The sequence below is a fragment of the Callorhinchus milii genome, unplaced genomic scaffold (genome assembly GCF_018977255.1).
Source record: "Callorhinchus milii isolate IMCB2004 unplaced genomic scaffold, IMCB_Cmil_1.0 Scaffold6, whole genome shotgun sequence".
Lineage (NCBI taxonomy): Eukaryota > Metazoa > Chordata > Chondrichthyes > Chimaeriformes > Callorhinchidae > Callorhinchus > Callorhinchus milii.
In genome coordinates this window covers 6,382,729-6,398,882 of record NW_024704747.1, presented here as the reverse complement: position 1 = coordinate 6,398,882, position 16,154 = coordinate 6,382,729, and the positions used below count along the sequence as shown (strand labels likewise).

The window sequence follows — 16,154 nt, the reverse complement described above, 5'->3', positions numbered from 1 at the left end:
TGAATGAACACCTCCATTACCTCAACAGTGTGTGTGTTTTTTTTATTCTTGGTGCCATTATGAAATAGACATTCATAAGTTCAAGTGCTGGTGGAGTGCTGCTTGGCAGTTGGCTGGTTGAGAGTTTTTTAATGGCTCTCTGCTGTAAATAAGCAAAAAGGTGGCAATCCCTGCTGAATTAATGTAGATGTTTGCTGCAAAAACACATGGTTGTCATGAGTTCAGCACATGTGAGGTGATCCACCAAATCTTAAACATCCATGGAAAGAATGTCTTTACCCAGCAAGACATTTTCCATATATATTGCCGAAGCATTATAATAGGAAGCATGTCTCTATACAATGTCTTTCCACTCAACTAAACGATTTGTAAAATAGTCATTCATCTTATAATAATCTGTGCATTTGATATAGCGCCTTAACAAATCGTCTCAAAGCACTTGTGAATTGACTGCATATTTTGTGGCAGAAACACGGCAACCAACTGTCCCACAAACAGTGATGGATTGAGTGACCAAATTATTATTATTCTTTTTGGTGGGGGATGGGATTACTATCCCCGGAAAGCGATCCGCCAATCAACAAACAACCGGATTCCTGCTTACTCCGAGGTAAACAGACTCAGGAAACTTGCCTAAGATTTTGGCCTGCCCTGGAATCGAACCCGTGTCCTCTTGCTTGCGAGGTGAATGCTACAACTAATACTCTACAGGACTCCACATCTTAATTCTTTGGGATATCTAAAACCTCTAAATGCCAAACAGATATTTTAATGTCCAGCAACTGTGTATTTTGTAAGATAAATATGTGCATTTGACCAAAATGCCATGAGATTAAATCATTCAGTATCTTGTGTTTTACAGGGATGTTTCGTTGGCTTTGACCTTGCGCATGCTGTTGGAAATGTAGAAATATATTTACATGACTGGGGAGTAGACTTTGCCTGCTGGTGTACTTATAAGGTATGTTTTTTCCCCTGTTCTATTGTACTCTTAGATTGTTAGCAAGCCTTTTCATACATCGAGATTTAAAACAAATTGCGTTGCAAAAGTTTTGTTTGTTTAGTTGTAAGTAAATAGATCTGTTAAAATTAAAGACAAATGGTGTAAATGACATATAACTCTTTTTACCATAGTATCTGAACTCTGGCGCTGGAGGCTTGGGTGGAGCATTTATACATGAAAAACATGCCCATAATATTAAACCTACGTATGTATCTACAACAAACATTTACTGCACCTACATTGCTGTTTTAATAGTATGTTTTTCAATGAAAGTTGGAAATGGTTTTGAGCTTTTTACGTTTTGCCCACAAAATATACAGTCAATTCACTTTATAGTATATTCTGTGAAGCGCTTTGAGACATCACGAAGATGTAACAAGGCACTATATCAAATGCAAGGATTATTATTATTAAACATACACTATATTCTTATTTAACTGAGATTTGCAACGCATTTTCTATCTGGTAGCAAGCGGCATCTTTATTTTTCATGTGAATCAGTGAATATGCTAACTGGAGATTTATACCAGTCTCATTCTTAATCTTATGCAAAAAGCTGCACATTGGATAAATGCTTCCTCTTTCCTCTTTCCAAAAATACATGAGGTTTGATTTCAGTATATATTGATGCACAATTTACTTCTGATACAGTAAACCTATGGCTTACCAGTCTTCAGGTAGGATTTTGCTGTAAAGTGCAGTGACTGCTTGAGCAGGCTGACTGTGTGCCTGTGAGATGAATGGTATCCACAGTGTAACCATGATATAAACAGCACAAGGAGGAAGCTTGTTAAAATAGAGGCACAATGTACTTCATACAAATGAAAGGATTTTCAAGCAGTTTGAACTATAACAGAACAAAATAATTTTTTTCCGAACAGCACACCAACTGTATTATAATAATAATAATTCTTGCATTTAATATAGCGCCTTATCATGTCTTCGAGGCGTCTCAAAGCGCTTCACAGAATATACAGTAAAAGTGAATTGACTGTACACACAAAGATAGCGCAAAGTCATTTTATTTTCATTCCGTTGCCGAGTTAATGGTCAAGTATTTTAACCGTATTTCAAACAACCTTGTATTGACTTACTTTCAGATTGACTGGATGGTGGAGCCATAAAATGGAAACAAGATTTCAGATGGACAATGGTAAGTAACTACGCACAGGATTTAATCATTTGTAATTCAATGAAAAGAATATGTGTAGGGCTATATCAAAGAATTATTGAAATTAAGTTGAAAAGATATATTTTATTGCCAGATTTTTTAAAAAGATGTTACTTGCATAATATAACATATTTGATATTCATGATGAACATGTGCTTACCTGGGATCAAACTGCCTTTTTTAAAACTGAACATTTTTCCCCTTGAAATTACATTTTCATAATTCCTAGATCAATCGTGATATAAATGAAATTATCTTCTTTGGCTGAATCCAACGTTTGAAAAAATCTATACATCTTTTAAATAAGTTAACCACAGCAAGTGATAATTCCCAGTCCGCAGGAAAGTTGGGAGGGTGCGGGGGCTATTTTGCATTTAGATGCAATATTTGTGTTTTAAACTTTTGGTGTAGTTTGGCAGAATTATCACATCACAAAAAGTTCGACCCCATGGATGGCAATTGTTTATTTACAGAATGTGCAAAAGAAACTGAAATCCAAATTTGTTTCTTGCTATCTTTATTAGTATTGAACCTGAGTCCTGGGGTGAATGGCTTTCGAATATCAAATCCTCCCATTTTATTGGTTTGTCCACTGCAGGCTACCTTAGAGGTAAGTGCACATGATTTGATAATTTAGCTTGTTGATGAAAATCTATATAGGGTATTACTGTGTGAAATGAAATGGAACAGGGAGATGGAGGCATTGAAAAAATGCAATTTGATTAAGAATTTTGGACCTTTCCTTTTCCCTCCTCAACTTTCCCTCCTTTTATACCCTCTTTTTGTGAAAGCAATGGCTCATGCTACCTTTGATTCCACCCCACTCCTTTACCCCTCCCACCCTCCCAATTCAACTCCCAGCTTGGGTGCAAACCCTCGACTGTCCAGCACCTTGGAGCGTCCTTCCAATGTGAAAAGTGGTATATAAATGCAATTTGTTGTAGTTATTGTTGATTCCACGGTTACCTCCAGACAATGAATATCAGCACGCCATTCAACTTTGGAGGAAACCGATCCTACCCTCACCTGATGCATAACTTTCAACAGTGTCTGAACAGAAGTGAGGGTTCCTAACTTATTATTATCTTCCTCTAAAGCCATGGGCATTGAGAGTAAATGTTGAAAGCAGATGCAATGATTTTTACCAACTGAGAATTTGGGACAATTTCAGAAGAGCATTAGTGTGTTTTTTTTTGATTCGTGATAGAGTGAAGGACCCTGTAAATTGGATCTAAAACACAGAGATTTAAAAGGTCTTATACCTATTAAGGGAGTCCGAGTAACAAAAGGGGATTCCTTCTGGTAACTAATAGTATATCACACAGATATACTGTGCTTGGATATGAGAGAGGGAATTTTTGGAGGGGTGGAATTTTAGTGGAATTTTTCATTCACAAACAAATTCATCATTATCTTGCTGCAATATTTGATTTGTTTCTTATGCATCTCAAGCAAATATTATGGTGTTGATCTACATATTTGCTTCGTAGGTCTTCAATCAGACTGATAAGAAATCACTGAGGCGGAAATCTGTGCTGCTTACTGGTTACTTAGAATACCTGATCAAGCATTACTTCTCAAAGGATCCTGATAATCCACAGAAACCATATTTGAATATAATTACTCCCTCTAATGTTGAAGAACGAGGATGCCAACTCTCACTAGCGTTTTCAGTGCCTATCAAATTTGTCTTCAAAGAGCTGGAGAAAAGAGGTGTTGTAGTAAGTAGATATTCGATGTTATTGTTCCTTTCTGACTTAGGCATAGCTATGTTATTTCATGAATGTGATCAGTGTGGAAGTTCCTTGAGAATGCATTATAGATGGAATCAATGCTTGGGAGCAGACTGTTTGTCCTTGTTATTGGTCAATATCTGTAAAAGTGACAAAGAGAGTGAAAGGAAGGAAGGAAGGAAGGAAGGAAGGAAGGAAGGAAGGAAGGAAGGAAGGAAGGAAGGAAGGAAGGAAGGAAGGAAGGAAGGAAGGAAGGAAGGAAGGAAGGAAGGCACAGAAAAAGGAAGAAAACTTATTTAAATTTTTTAGCACTCACTTCTAATTGAAGCAACTTTATAAAAACCCTTGAAATACAAATCATTAGGCCTTAATGATTACCACACACAGGTCTTGTTTCCCTCTTATGAATTCCATGAAGCCTATTATTAACAACTGTTAAAACAATTATTGTTATTAACAATTATTAAAACAACTGCCAACTGAGCCAAAATGGGAAAGCACAGCAGATTAACTCAGTCCAGGAACATGTGAAAATAATGTAACTTGCTCTGAGAAAAGAGTATGGAAATAATTAAATTTCATGTTTAACACAGTTAAGCAATGCCGATTAATGATTTAGGCATGGATATATGCACAATACTGAAAATGTTTCATGAGTTCTCATATTTTTTGTGAAATGATAGACTTTAATTTGAATTCTGGTATTCATTAATTATGTCCCAACTCCTGTCACTCACTGCTCAATATACAGTTATCCTTCATATAGTTACTGTTATTGTCATAGTCTCATGATTCAAGATATCAAGTTCTTTCATGTAGCATTAGTCTAGTCTTGGCATTCATCTTAGAATTTGCCACCTCCCTTTTCTCTACAATATAGTATATTCCAAGTGAGTCTTGGCTACAACGTATTTCCTAAGTCTTTTATTCTTCAATAAAAATGTTCTGCCTGATTTCCCTTCTCACTCTGAAACTTTTTTTGTAACTTTAACCCCTGATATTTGAACACTTCACCACAAATGAATAGTTTGCCTACATTGACTGTGTTAATCCGTTTTGTTGAACTGTATCATGGTGCTGAATACATTCAATGAATGAGCAAGAACATACTTGTGGTACATATTCTGAAATTTAATTCACACATGGATTAATTTTATTTTTGCATGGCAGCTTTGTGTAAAAATAATAATATAATAATAATCCTTGCATTTGATGTAGCACTTTTCATGTCTTCTAAATGTCTCAAAGCGCTTCATAGAATATACTGTAAAGTGAATTGAATGTATATTTGTGGGCGAAACACAACAGTCAATTGCACATAGCAGTGTCCCACAAACAGTTGTGGATTGAAGTGACCAATTTTGTTTTCTTGAAGGATTATTATTAGGCGTGTGGAGTAAGGAAATTTGCCCAAGGTTTCACCCTGCTGGGAATCAAACCCAAGTCTCTCGCTTGAGAGGCGAGTGCTCTAACCACTGAGCTACAGGACTCCACAAATATTCTAAGGAATTCTAAAAAAGGCACAAAAAAGAGATCTATTCTCTATCCCAAAAGTCGATGGACACATCTCTGTTAATTCAGCACTCACCAGACATTTCACTGGACTATTAATCTCAAGAGCCAATATTCAAAAATGTGTGAAGTGCTTTGAGATGTCTCGAAGACGTGATAAGGCGCCATATCAAATGCAAGGATTATTATACAAAATAAAAAAATTTCTTTCCTCTCCCCCACAGTGTGACAAGCGAGAACCAAATGTCTTAAGAATCGCTCCAGTTCCACTTTACATATCCTTTCATGATGTGTACAGATTTATCAACATTCTTGGCACAGTTCTTGCAGAAGCCTCATGGAAATGTGGACATAACGTAAATGTATATGTCGACATGAGGTGAGGACAATAATATAATATCCCCAATAGTATATAAATAATTTTACGAACAACAGAAAGTTCAACTTCAAAGTTAAAAACAGAATTCAACAACTTTACTCAAAACATTTCTTGCTTCTCCCCCACAGTGTCACATGCGAAAACGACATATCCTATTCCACTTTGCCTGTTTTGGATAAATTGTGCTGTAGGCAGAACAAATGCTATTTGTACCATTGCTTCTGCTACCCAATTGAGATCAGCTAAATCAATAATAATAATAACCGGCACCTATACAATGCCTTGCATGCAGAGTAGAATCTCAGAGCCCTTGAATCAGCATAAACCACGTGTTTCTTTCAGGTCTTCATGGCTGTTTCATTTGAGACAGGTGCTTGGCCAAATCAGCCATTAGGAGAGTTGGATCAGTCTTTAGTTTCATTTGTTCTCACCATTATGAGAGTAATATAACTTTTGGGAAACTGAAATTAATTTACAAATTCAAAATGGAATTTTACACCTCCACCTCAAAAATCTAAGTCAACAGTGACAAATGTTGCCCTTTAAGTATATGCCAATATATACAAGAATTTTAAATAAGATTTATAATGGTTTAATTAAGTGGCACAATTGTAGCGTGCACTCATTAATATATAATTGGTTCTCTTTAAGTAACTTGTAATCCTCTCTTAAATCTGTTTCAATCTTGTACAGCTAACTTATTGGAGCGGATTAACCCACATCACCAGAGATCTCTTTATTTTTCTTCCACAGCTGGGAGAAGCCTCTTCAGTCCACCCACAGTTGCAGCTTCCGTGCCTACCAAGATTGTGTGGAATAAAACACTTTGAAAAATGCAGTCAAAATGATACTCGTTTAAATGTCTACAATTTAATTTTGAAAATCTGTTTTTTGCGACTTGTTGTGACAATGATCTATCATATTCCTGCAACAAAAGTGAGTTTCACTGGAATCTATTGCAATTTTAGTATTCTAATCTTCGTTGTGTTATTACATAGGGTGCAAACTGTGAACGTTAATGGGATCGAATTTCGGATATTTGCTAAAATAGTGAAAGTCCTAATTTTAGCTGGTTGAAAGGTCAGAACAGAGTCAATAGTTTCCGAAGCCACCAAATTATGTTGGCCGGAGGGCGAAATGTGCACCATTGGGGAGCTGACAAAGGACCTGTATTGTTGACATAAGGGACTGCTGGGTTCAAAAATGAGGGACCAAAAATTCTACTTAACCTGTAAGACCATTTCATCTTTATAATTAACACTGCGCAGAATCACAGAAAATCTATCAACTCAGATTTAACTCAGTAGCCATTTCTTTAGAAAAACGGGACAACAACCAGCTTCCAAATTAAGACTGAATTGAAGAATTTTCCACAATTCTGTCCTATCTTCAGTTTTAAGACAAAATAGGCTGAGACTAAGACTGGACTAGAGGCAGAAACTAGGTCAAATTTCAGGTCTGAGATTGTTTTTGGAGAAGAATTGAGAGGCTCAGCCTGCAACTCACCTTCTCTATTTACAATTTGTTTCCCAAAGGTTAACAAAGATTAAATCTTATTTGTTTACAATCCATTGAGGATTATGTGATCAATCCAGCACAACGCTTTTCCGAAATTATATTAAAGTGCTCAGTGCCATGATTTGGCCTAACTCAAGTTATGCTACATTTGGCAGTATGAAGTGATAATTCCCTGCTTAGCTGAAGTGTTATGTGCAGATTTAAATATCCATCCAACATGAAAGTATACTGCCGAACAAAATTATATTTTAGTGCCATGGCTCATCGTATTGCTTTTAGCATCTGGCACAAGCACTGGAAGCAATGGATTTCTGTCCAGTATGTTTTAGACCAATTTATTTTAGTTTTCTCCTCTAGTGGTTGAGATATGCACACCTACAGCAAAGCCAAAGGGATTAAACCCGGGGTCTTCCTATTGATATATTTCAATATTGAACCATAGAAATTTACAAGAATATTCAACACAACAAGTTCATGTTGGCTCTTTTAAAAGCAATACTTTCGGTCCCATTTTCCTGCCCTTTCCCAATAGCCAGCAGAACAGAACATGCTGCAATGAACAAACAACTTTATTTTATTGGCAAAGTTCAATGTGTTACGTTTAAGTCAATCTGCATAGACAAGACACTTTACGATTTACTAAAGCCAGATACAGGCAAAAACAATTTTGGAGTAAGATATTCATCAAGCCATTTCAGTTTACTGGTATATTTGGCCTATATTTAAGCCATTGACATGAGGAGACTATTAAGAGAACAACAACAGCAACCTGCATTTATATAGCACCCCTCACTCAGGGTAAGATCTCAGAGCTCCTGTTGAGAAGCAAAGTTGAATCCTTTTTAATAAAATGTATTTTTCATCAGCATTTTTAAAACTTATACCCCATTAAAAATGTTTATGCTGTTCACTATCCAATTTAGAAAGCTTTTTTATAACAGTTCATTAACTAGAATAGAGCTTTATAATAGGACATTGACCTCTTTCCTGCATAAGAATATTTCATTCAGAGTAATACACATTTTGGCCAAATCGGCCACTAACACGATTTCCCATTTTTGTTGCACATTGCCAAAACTCTGCTTGTTAACACCGAATATAATTTTTACCTCTTTGCGAAGAATGACAAAAGAATACTTTAGCATATTTGTCTCAAGGCCATCCTCTTTCACTGTGCCTTTGGTCACCCACCTATCTCCAACCACCCCTCCTGATCCCAACCCTCAGCTCAAATCTTCGGGATGCCCTCCTGATGTGAAACACGTTATACAAATGGAATTTGTTGTTGTTGTTGTGCTAGAGTATCCACATGTATTTTTTTAAAAACATTTAGTTTAATAATATTTTGATTGGACATTTAATTTTGAAAATTATTCCTAATGTCCCTCTAAGGTACTTGCGTTAAAATGGGTACGATAACTGGATAAATCGCTAAGATCTAACATGTAAAGTTTTCAAATTTTCACTTCTCTTTCCGTGAGGATGAAGATCAGGTCAAGGATTGTCTTGTTTATGCCCCGTTACTTTATTTATGTTTTCTAGAAGCTTCTCATGACAGTTACAGCTGACATTGAGCTCTCAGTGTGACAGATCTGCAGACTTGTTTTTTTTTCCATGTGACTTAGGTAGATGTTTATTTCACTTCAAGTCAGCAATGACCAAAATAAGTTGCCGTTGCAATATATTAGTTTCACGAGGAATGGAACTGCTATGTTTCTTACTGGAGCTGCTACTCTATTAGTTGTCAGTCTGTCTCAGTTGGTTGCAGTCTCGCCTCAGAGTCAGAATGTTGTGGGTTCAAGCCTATGTCAGGACTTTGAATTCACAGTCTAGACTGACAGTCCAGTGCATTGCTGGAAGAGGGCTACATTGTCGGAGGTGGATGGTGTGTGTAATGCCCAAGCAGGTCCCATCTATTTAAACATTAGAGATCCCATGGCACTATTCGAAAAGAGAAGGGAGTTTCTCTTGTTGTCCTGGCCAACAATCACCTAGATAAAAAAATAGTTATTCACTTCATGACTCCAAAGAGAGCAGCGTGGTTGTGTGTATTATCAGAGTTGAGGAAAAATTTGAGTCTACCAATGGGAGAAAATCAGCTTTTAAGTGATCTTTACCATCAACAGATGCATTGACACCTGCACTAACACAACTCTTTTCCATTAATCCAAGTAGTAAATGCTCAACAGCTATTGTCAAAAGGAGGCCTGAAATTCAAATAGCTCCAGCCTGTAAACTATTTTAGCTTAAAATGTAACATTGAGCTGAACTGTGGAAAATGCTTTAATTTATCTAAGAAGCTGTTTTTCTGCAGTTTTTCTAAGATTCAAATTTAAGATACAAATTTCGGATGAGAGATTCCACCTTGGTCCAAACGTGAGCTCCTTTTGAGAATCCAGAAGTTGGCTAATTCTTAAATACAGGCTGCGTTTTCAAGCCGGTTTTCCAGAACCTTCCTTTAAGAACTAGCAGAAAAATGAGTTTCAAAGTTGAGTTTGAATGCATCAACTTGCATTAAATCCTGACCTCTCTTAAAAAGTTAAGAAGGTAGAATAAATTTATATCCGAGTCGAATTTCTCCCACTAAAAAAAAAACTGGATGGAATTATATGCTCCCAATCCCTTCGCTATCACAGAGAAATTCAAATTTACAAAGTCAATGGTGGGAATCTGGCCAGAGGAGAAAAATTCAATCTTTTATTATTTGCCTTAAACCTATTTCATCCCCATAATGAAATGACAGATCAGACTCCTTCTGTTCCCCTCATACGACACTATAATGAACCTTCTGCACTCTAGTAATTATAATAATAATAATCTTTTCATTTGATGTAGTGCCTTATCGTGTCTTCTAGACATCTCAAAGTGCTTCACAGAATATACTGTGAAGTGAATTGACTGTATTTTTTGTGGGTGAAATTGTGTACCAACAAACTGACATTCTAGATTGTCATATTAAAAGTATCTTTAGTAAAATAAATTTGGTTTTGATCAAGGGCTTGGCATTCTCATAATTCAAAGTCTGTGAGGATAACTATATGCACAGAATATTGGATTGCATTTTGGCTCTTTGCAAACACACACTTTATTTTAATGAGTTGCTAAATACATGGACATCATGGTTTGCAAACTGCTTATTAAGGAAGTGATCACTGATTTTAATAGCAATGCAGGCAATATGGAATCCATTTGTCTGGAGACGGGGTTTAAAGCAAGGGAACTGATCAAAGAGAAATTTTGCAACTTCTTTTCCCTGAATTTTACACAAAGCGAGCACCCATTTGAAAGCAATTAATAGAATTTCTTCAATTAATTTTAGCATTGCATTTGACTGTTACATTTTCTTACTACACCTCAACCTTATCCGTGCAGTCAAATGGACTTTTCCTCAGCTTTATACCAACATTCCTGTTGAATTGTTTTTAAAATGTAAACTTATTCTTCACTTTTTAAATCTTTTTTGTGATAATAACAACAAATTGCATTTGTATAGCGCCTTTCATGTTGGGAAGACGTCCCAGGGTGCTGAACAGTTAGGAATTTGAATCTGAGCTGGGGGTTGGGATCAGGAGGGATGGAGGGCAGGAAGGATAGGCGTAGGAGGGTGATTAAAGCGCGGTTGAAGAGGAGAGTTTTGAGAGAAGACTTGAAGGAAGCAAGGGAGGGAATGAGGTGAAGGGACTCGGGAATGGAGTTCCAAAGGGTGGGGCAGAGAGGCTGAAAACGCCGATGGTGGGGTGGGCAGGGCGGGGGGCAAGGAGCAGGCTGGAGCCCACTGAGTAAAGGGAGTGGATAGGTCTATATGGACCTTTATATTGATAGTTGCAATATAAACCACAGTTGGATATAAAAATATAATGCATCTGTTGACTGCCACCCCCGTCTGCACAAGGTACTCATTGATGTTGTTTTAGTAGGTGTCAAGGATATTTTGCCCTTGTTTTGCAACCACATGTTCTGCCACCTGAAGGGATATTAGATACTGTCCCATTGGTTTCCTAGCATCCTCCACACTTTCAAGCAGAAATACGACAACTATTGGAAACAGAATGGTATGTGTAACTAATCTATATGCACAAGATCCAAAAAATATATTTCTCAGACTGGAGAGCAAACAAAGTTCACTGGCAACATAAGGTGTCATGTCACTTCCCAGATCTTGCTGCCCAGTGTGATACGACTTGAGATAATTAAATAACTCTGCTCTGTTCCAGGAATCTTTTAATCAAGAGACACTCACAATCATATCTCAAAGTCAGGTAACTGCGAATGATGCCATATCCTCTGCTGAATGGTACATTAAAAAAGAAACAGGTTGTTGTATTTGTTGTTGACATTTTTAGGCTGTTTTTTTTGCTCCCATTCATAGTCATGGTCATTGCTGAACACCTTGACCTATCTTGACATAGTATGTTTCTTCTTGTTTTCCGCGCATGAAATTATAAAGTGCCAGCTCAGTGATAGACCATTCACATTGGACCCACAAATCTGTCTTCTTGTTATTTTTTCTATATCAACCAGCTAACCTCACTCCCCTGCTCAGTCCCCCATTCTCTTTATCGATCCCTTATGTATTGATTTGGTCTTAATTATATGCAGTATCCATTAGATCTCTGCAGATTCACTTGTTTTGTAGTAGCTAGCGAGTTGCGGAGTTTTCTTTCGGTCATTTTTCTATCAAAGGAATTGCATGGTACAAAGTGTATTGGCTCATTGGCCTGGGTTTAAATCCAGCCTGGAAAATTCATAGGAAGGTTTCCTCTTTCTTTTGTGTGTGAGGTCTCTATATTAAATGAATGTCAGCAGTTTCCACTCAGTGAGGATAGAACTCTCTAATTCCAACCTAGGATGCATTACTGAGGGCACTGCATTGCTAATTCATTGCGTAACCGAATTGGTTACCAGAGCAATTTCATGGCTTAATCTTCTATTAACCTTATCGGTTTCAAGTAATTCCTGTTGAGATTCTGTCCACAACATAAGCATTTGTGGAAGTATTTAGCTCTCACAGCAATCTCGCTTTTGCTCTGTGGTTAGTAGCTCATCTATCCAGCTGACGTTTCATGACCTTATGTCAGTTGCCTCTATAATATCAATTTACATTCTTCAAAGTTGTGAATCTTCCCAAGCCTTATCTTCATTCCTACACAGACCCTGCTTCATAGTGAAACAATGCTTGTTTTTTGCTGTCCAAATTTACAATGTTGTATTCAAAATAATATTGGATTTAGGTGGAGAGCAGATGAGATGTGTAAAGGCAACTTGGAAGTTCCACCATAACACATGAAAAACATATGGGGGAAAAAATCTTGGTCCCTCAATCCACGACTGTTTGTGGCACATTGCTGTGTGGAATTGGCTTGGGTTTTTCATCCTCAAAATGCACAGTCAATTCACTTGACAATATATTCTGTGAAGCGCTTTTTCAAGGCGTCCAGCGTGGAGGGCGCTATATAAATCCAAGTTGTTGATGTTGTTGGTGTAGCTGTCTCAATTACATGATAAGGTGCTATATCAAATGCAAGGATTATTATTTTTATTTCTTCTCTCCAAAATCGCTGCACCCTATTTTTTTCTTCCTGAGGCCTGATACTTCAGCTTTCAGGTGAATACTGTTTACCTTCAGTGGGCTTTATGTATACTGAAACTGACAGAACACTCAGTCAGGCCAACCATTAATATCTCACTGTTCAGGTTCACCGAGGAGGTCTGATCTCATTCAATTACTCTAGTTAACTGCAAGCTTCTTCCAGATGAGCTGAAATTCTGTAGAAGGGAATTGTTCTAATCTTGGGCTCATCACCATTTGGTTTTCATTTCTGTAATCCACATTTCAACAATGTGGCAGAATATCCAAAGTGTCATCGAACATCAAATGTCAATTTGTTCATCCATTTCCGCCATAAACCTCTACTCGTGTTCTCCGTCAACTTGTGACACTTGTGTGACACGGACGGTTTATCATGTACCGTCTCCTTTTAATGATCATCAGGATTACTTTGCTATCAGAGATGACCAGAATGAGGTAAGCAAGATAGATTGGTTACTTGAAACTATCCTTGCAAAAAGGATGCCTTTTTCTGTACCTATTTAATTCCCCACCTGTCTCATTTCAATATCCCGATTGGAGTATTACCTTATTATTAAGTAAATTTTATTCATGAGCAAATGTCTGAAGATTATGTTAGAATAGCAATTTGAGAAGTGTAAGGATTGTTCAAACTACTGAACATTTTTTTTCTTAAGGAAGAACGCTGATAGGTGAATGTAAAGTAGTATTTAAATTGAGCAATTTTTAATAGACATACTAGCATTCAAACTCTGGAATGTTGCCTTAAATTTATATTAAAATTTGCTCTAAAGACATTAATTGTACAAACTAAATTATAAAAATACTCTGACTAAATGATTTGCTGTTGTTCGTAATTAACAGTTGCTAATAAAAAGCATACTGAATTAAACATTTGATCTTACAAGAATGGTGGTTTGGCGAGTTTTAGAATCAAATAATTATACGAACTGTCAGCCTATTGGTATACTTAAAGTGATCCTGACATGTTTCAGTGTTCTTAAAATACTCACGCTTGCTTCTACTTCTATCTCTTTGAGCCCCTGCCTTCCCCCACCCACCCCCCTCCCGCCCCCACACCCCTCAACTATAAAGTAGTTCACATTGAATTTATTTTCAGTACTCACACCAATTATTCACTGACAGCAGTTACAGCTTAATATATATGTATAAGATTTGATAACAGATTCAATGTGATATGTTCCTGAAGCTGTTATGAGGAATTCACAGTGGCTATTTTTGTTAGAAACCACCACCATCATGATGCCTTCAGGGGATTGTGGCATTTCAGCACCACTTCACAGGGAGACCAAGGGTGGGAGCTAAACCTTCCGGGAAATTCGACGTAGAGGAAAGATAGGCAATGTGGAAAACGAGGTTGGGGTGGGGGGAGGTAGCCCTGCTAACAAAGGATGAGATAAAAACAGTAGAGAGGAAGGATTTTAAATCAGAAAATCAGGATGCAGAGTCAGGATGTGCGGAGGTAAGAAACAACAAGGGGCAGAAAACACTAATGTGAGTAGATTATAAACCCCCAAACAGCAGTCACAGTATTGCACAGAGTACTAACCAAGAAATTAGAGGAGCACGTAGCAAAGGAAATACACAGATAGAGGGTGATTTTAATGTTCCTATAGATTGGGAAAACCAAATTGGCAAAAGTAAGTTAGAGGGGAGTTTACAGAATGCATTAGAGATAGTTTTCTAGATCAGTATGCTGAGGAACCAACCAGGGAACAGGCTATCCTAGCTCTTGTTCTATGCAATGAAATAGGGCTAATCAGCAATCTGGCAGTTAAGGCTCCTCTAGGTCAGAGTGACCATAACATGACGGAATTTAGCATTCAGTTAGAGAGTGATGTAGTTAAGTCCAAAACAAAGGTCTTAAATTTAAATAGAGCCAACTTTGCAGCTATGAGAGAGGATTTAGCTAAAATAGACTGGGGAATTAGATTAAAGGATATGACAATAGACCAGCAATGGCAAATCTTTAAAGATATAGTACATAATTCCCAGTGATCACTTATTCCCTTGAGGAATAAAAATACCACGGGAAAAGTGGTTCAGCCATGGCTAACTAGAGCAGATAGGGGAAGTATAACATTAAAAGAAGAGACCTATAACACTGCCAAAAGAGCAGTAAACCCAAGGATTGGGTGGGCTTCAGAGACCAACAAAGAAAAACTAAGAAAATGATTAGGAGGGAGAAAATGGATTATGAGGGCAAACCAGTTAGAAACATAAAGACAGACTGCAAGAGTTTTTACAAATACATAAAGAGGAAGAGATTAACAAAAGTGAATGTGTGTCCATTACAGGCAGAGACAGGATGAATTATAATGGGGGATAAAGATATGGCAGAGTCATGAAACAAATACTTTGCTTCTGTCTTCACGTTAGAAGACACTGAAAACTTACCAAAAATAGAGGGGAGCCAAGAAGCTAATGTTAGTGAGCAACTTAGGGAAATTAACATCAGTAAATAATTAGTACAAGGGAAACTGTTGGGATTGAAAAATGACAAATCCCCTGGACCTGATGGCCTGCATCCTAGAGTTTTAAAAGAGGTGGCTACTGAGATGGTGGATGCCTATTTTTGAGGATTCTGGAATGGTTCTCTGGATTGGAAGATCCCAAACATAACACCACTATTTAAGAAGGGTGGGAGAGAGAAGATGTGGAATCTATAGACCAGTATGTCTGACATCGGTGGTAGGGAAAATTCTAGAATCCTTAATTAAGGACGTTGTAGTGGGGTACTTAGAAGACCATAACATGATTAGGCAGAGTCAGCATGGCTTTACAAAAGGGAAGTCATGCTTGACAAATTTTTTTGAGGATGTAACTAGCAGGCTAGGTAGGGGGGAACCAGTAGATGTAGGATATTTAGATTTTCAGAAGACATTCGACAAGGTGCCACATAAAAGGCTGCTACACAAGATTAGGGCCCATGGAATTAAAGGCAATATATTAGCATGGATCGAAGAGTGGGTAACGGGAAGAAAACAGAGAGTAGGAATAAACGGGTCCTTCTCAGATTGGCGGGATGTGACTAGTGGAGTGCCACAAGGATCAGTGTTTGGGCCTCAACTATTAGGTTAGGTAAGTGGGCAAGAAGGTGGCAGATGGAATATAATGTGGGGAAGTGTGAAGTTATTCACCTAGGTAGTAAAAACAGAAGATCAGATTATTTTCTAGAGGGGGAGAGACTAGATAATGTTAGTGTTCAGAGGAATTTGAGTGTCCTTGTACACCAGTCACAGAAAGTT

General features: G+C 37.4%; 1 protein-coding gene across 4 annotated transcripts in view; it reads left to right on the top strand.

Annotated features, from left to right (window-relative positions):
- kynu (kynureninase) overlaps positions 1-16,154 on the top strand; it is a 96,277-nt gene that overhangs the window by 55,015 nt on the left and 25,108 nt on the right. For 2 of the 4 annotated variants that reach the window (XM_007896364.2, XM_007896365.1), the window contains exons 9-14: positions 863-961; positions 1,135-1,208; positions 2,104-2,156; positions 2,699-2,784; positions 3,665-3,895; positions 6,552-6,734. In XM_007896364.2, the coding sequence (XP_007894555.1) occupies positions 863-961; positions 1,135-1,208; positions 2,104-2,156; positions 2,699-2,784; positions 3,665-3,895; positions 6,552-6,734 (726 nt within the window). Of the gene's footprint in view, positions 1-862; positions 962-1,134; positions 1,209-2,103; positions 2,157-2,698; positions 2,785-3,664; positions 3,896-5,643; positions 5,799-6,551; positions 8,536-16,154 lie in introns of those variants that run through there. The other 2 variants (XM_007896362.2, XM_007896361.2) reach the window with 2 other exon arrangements.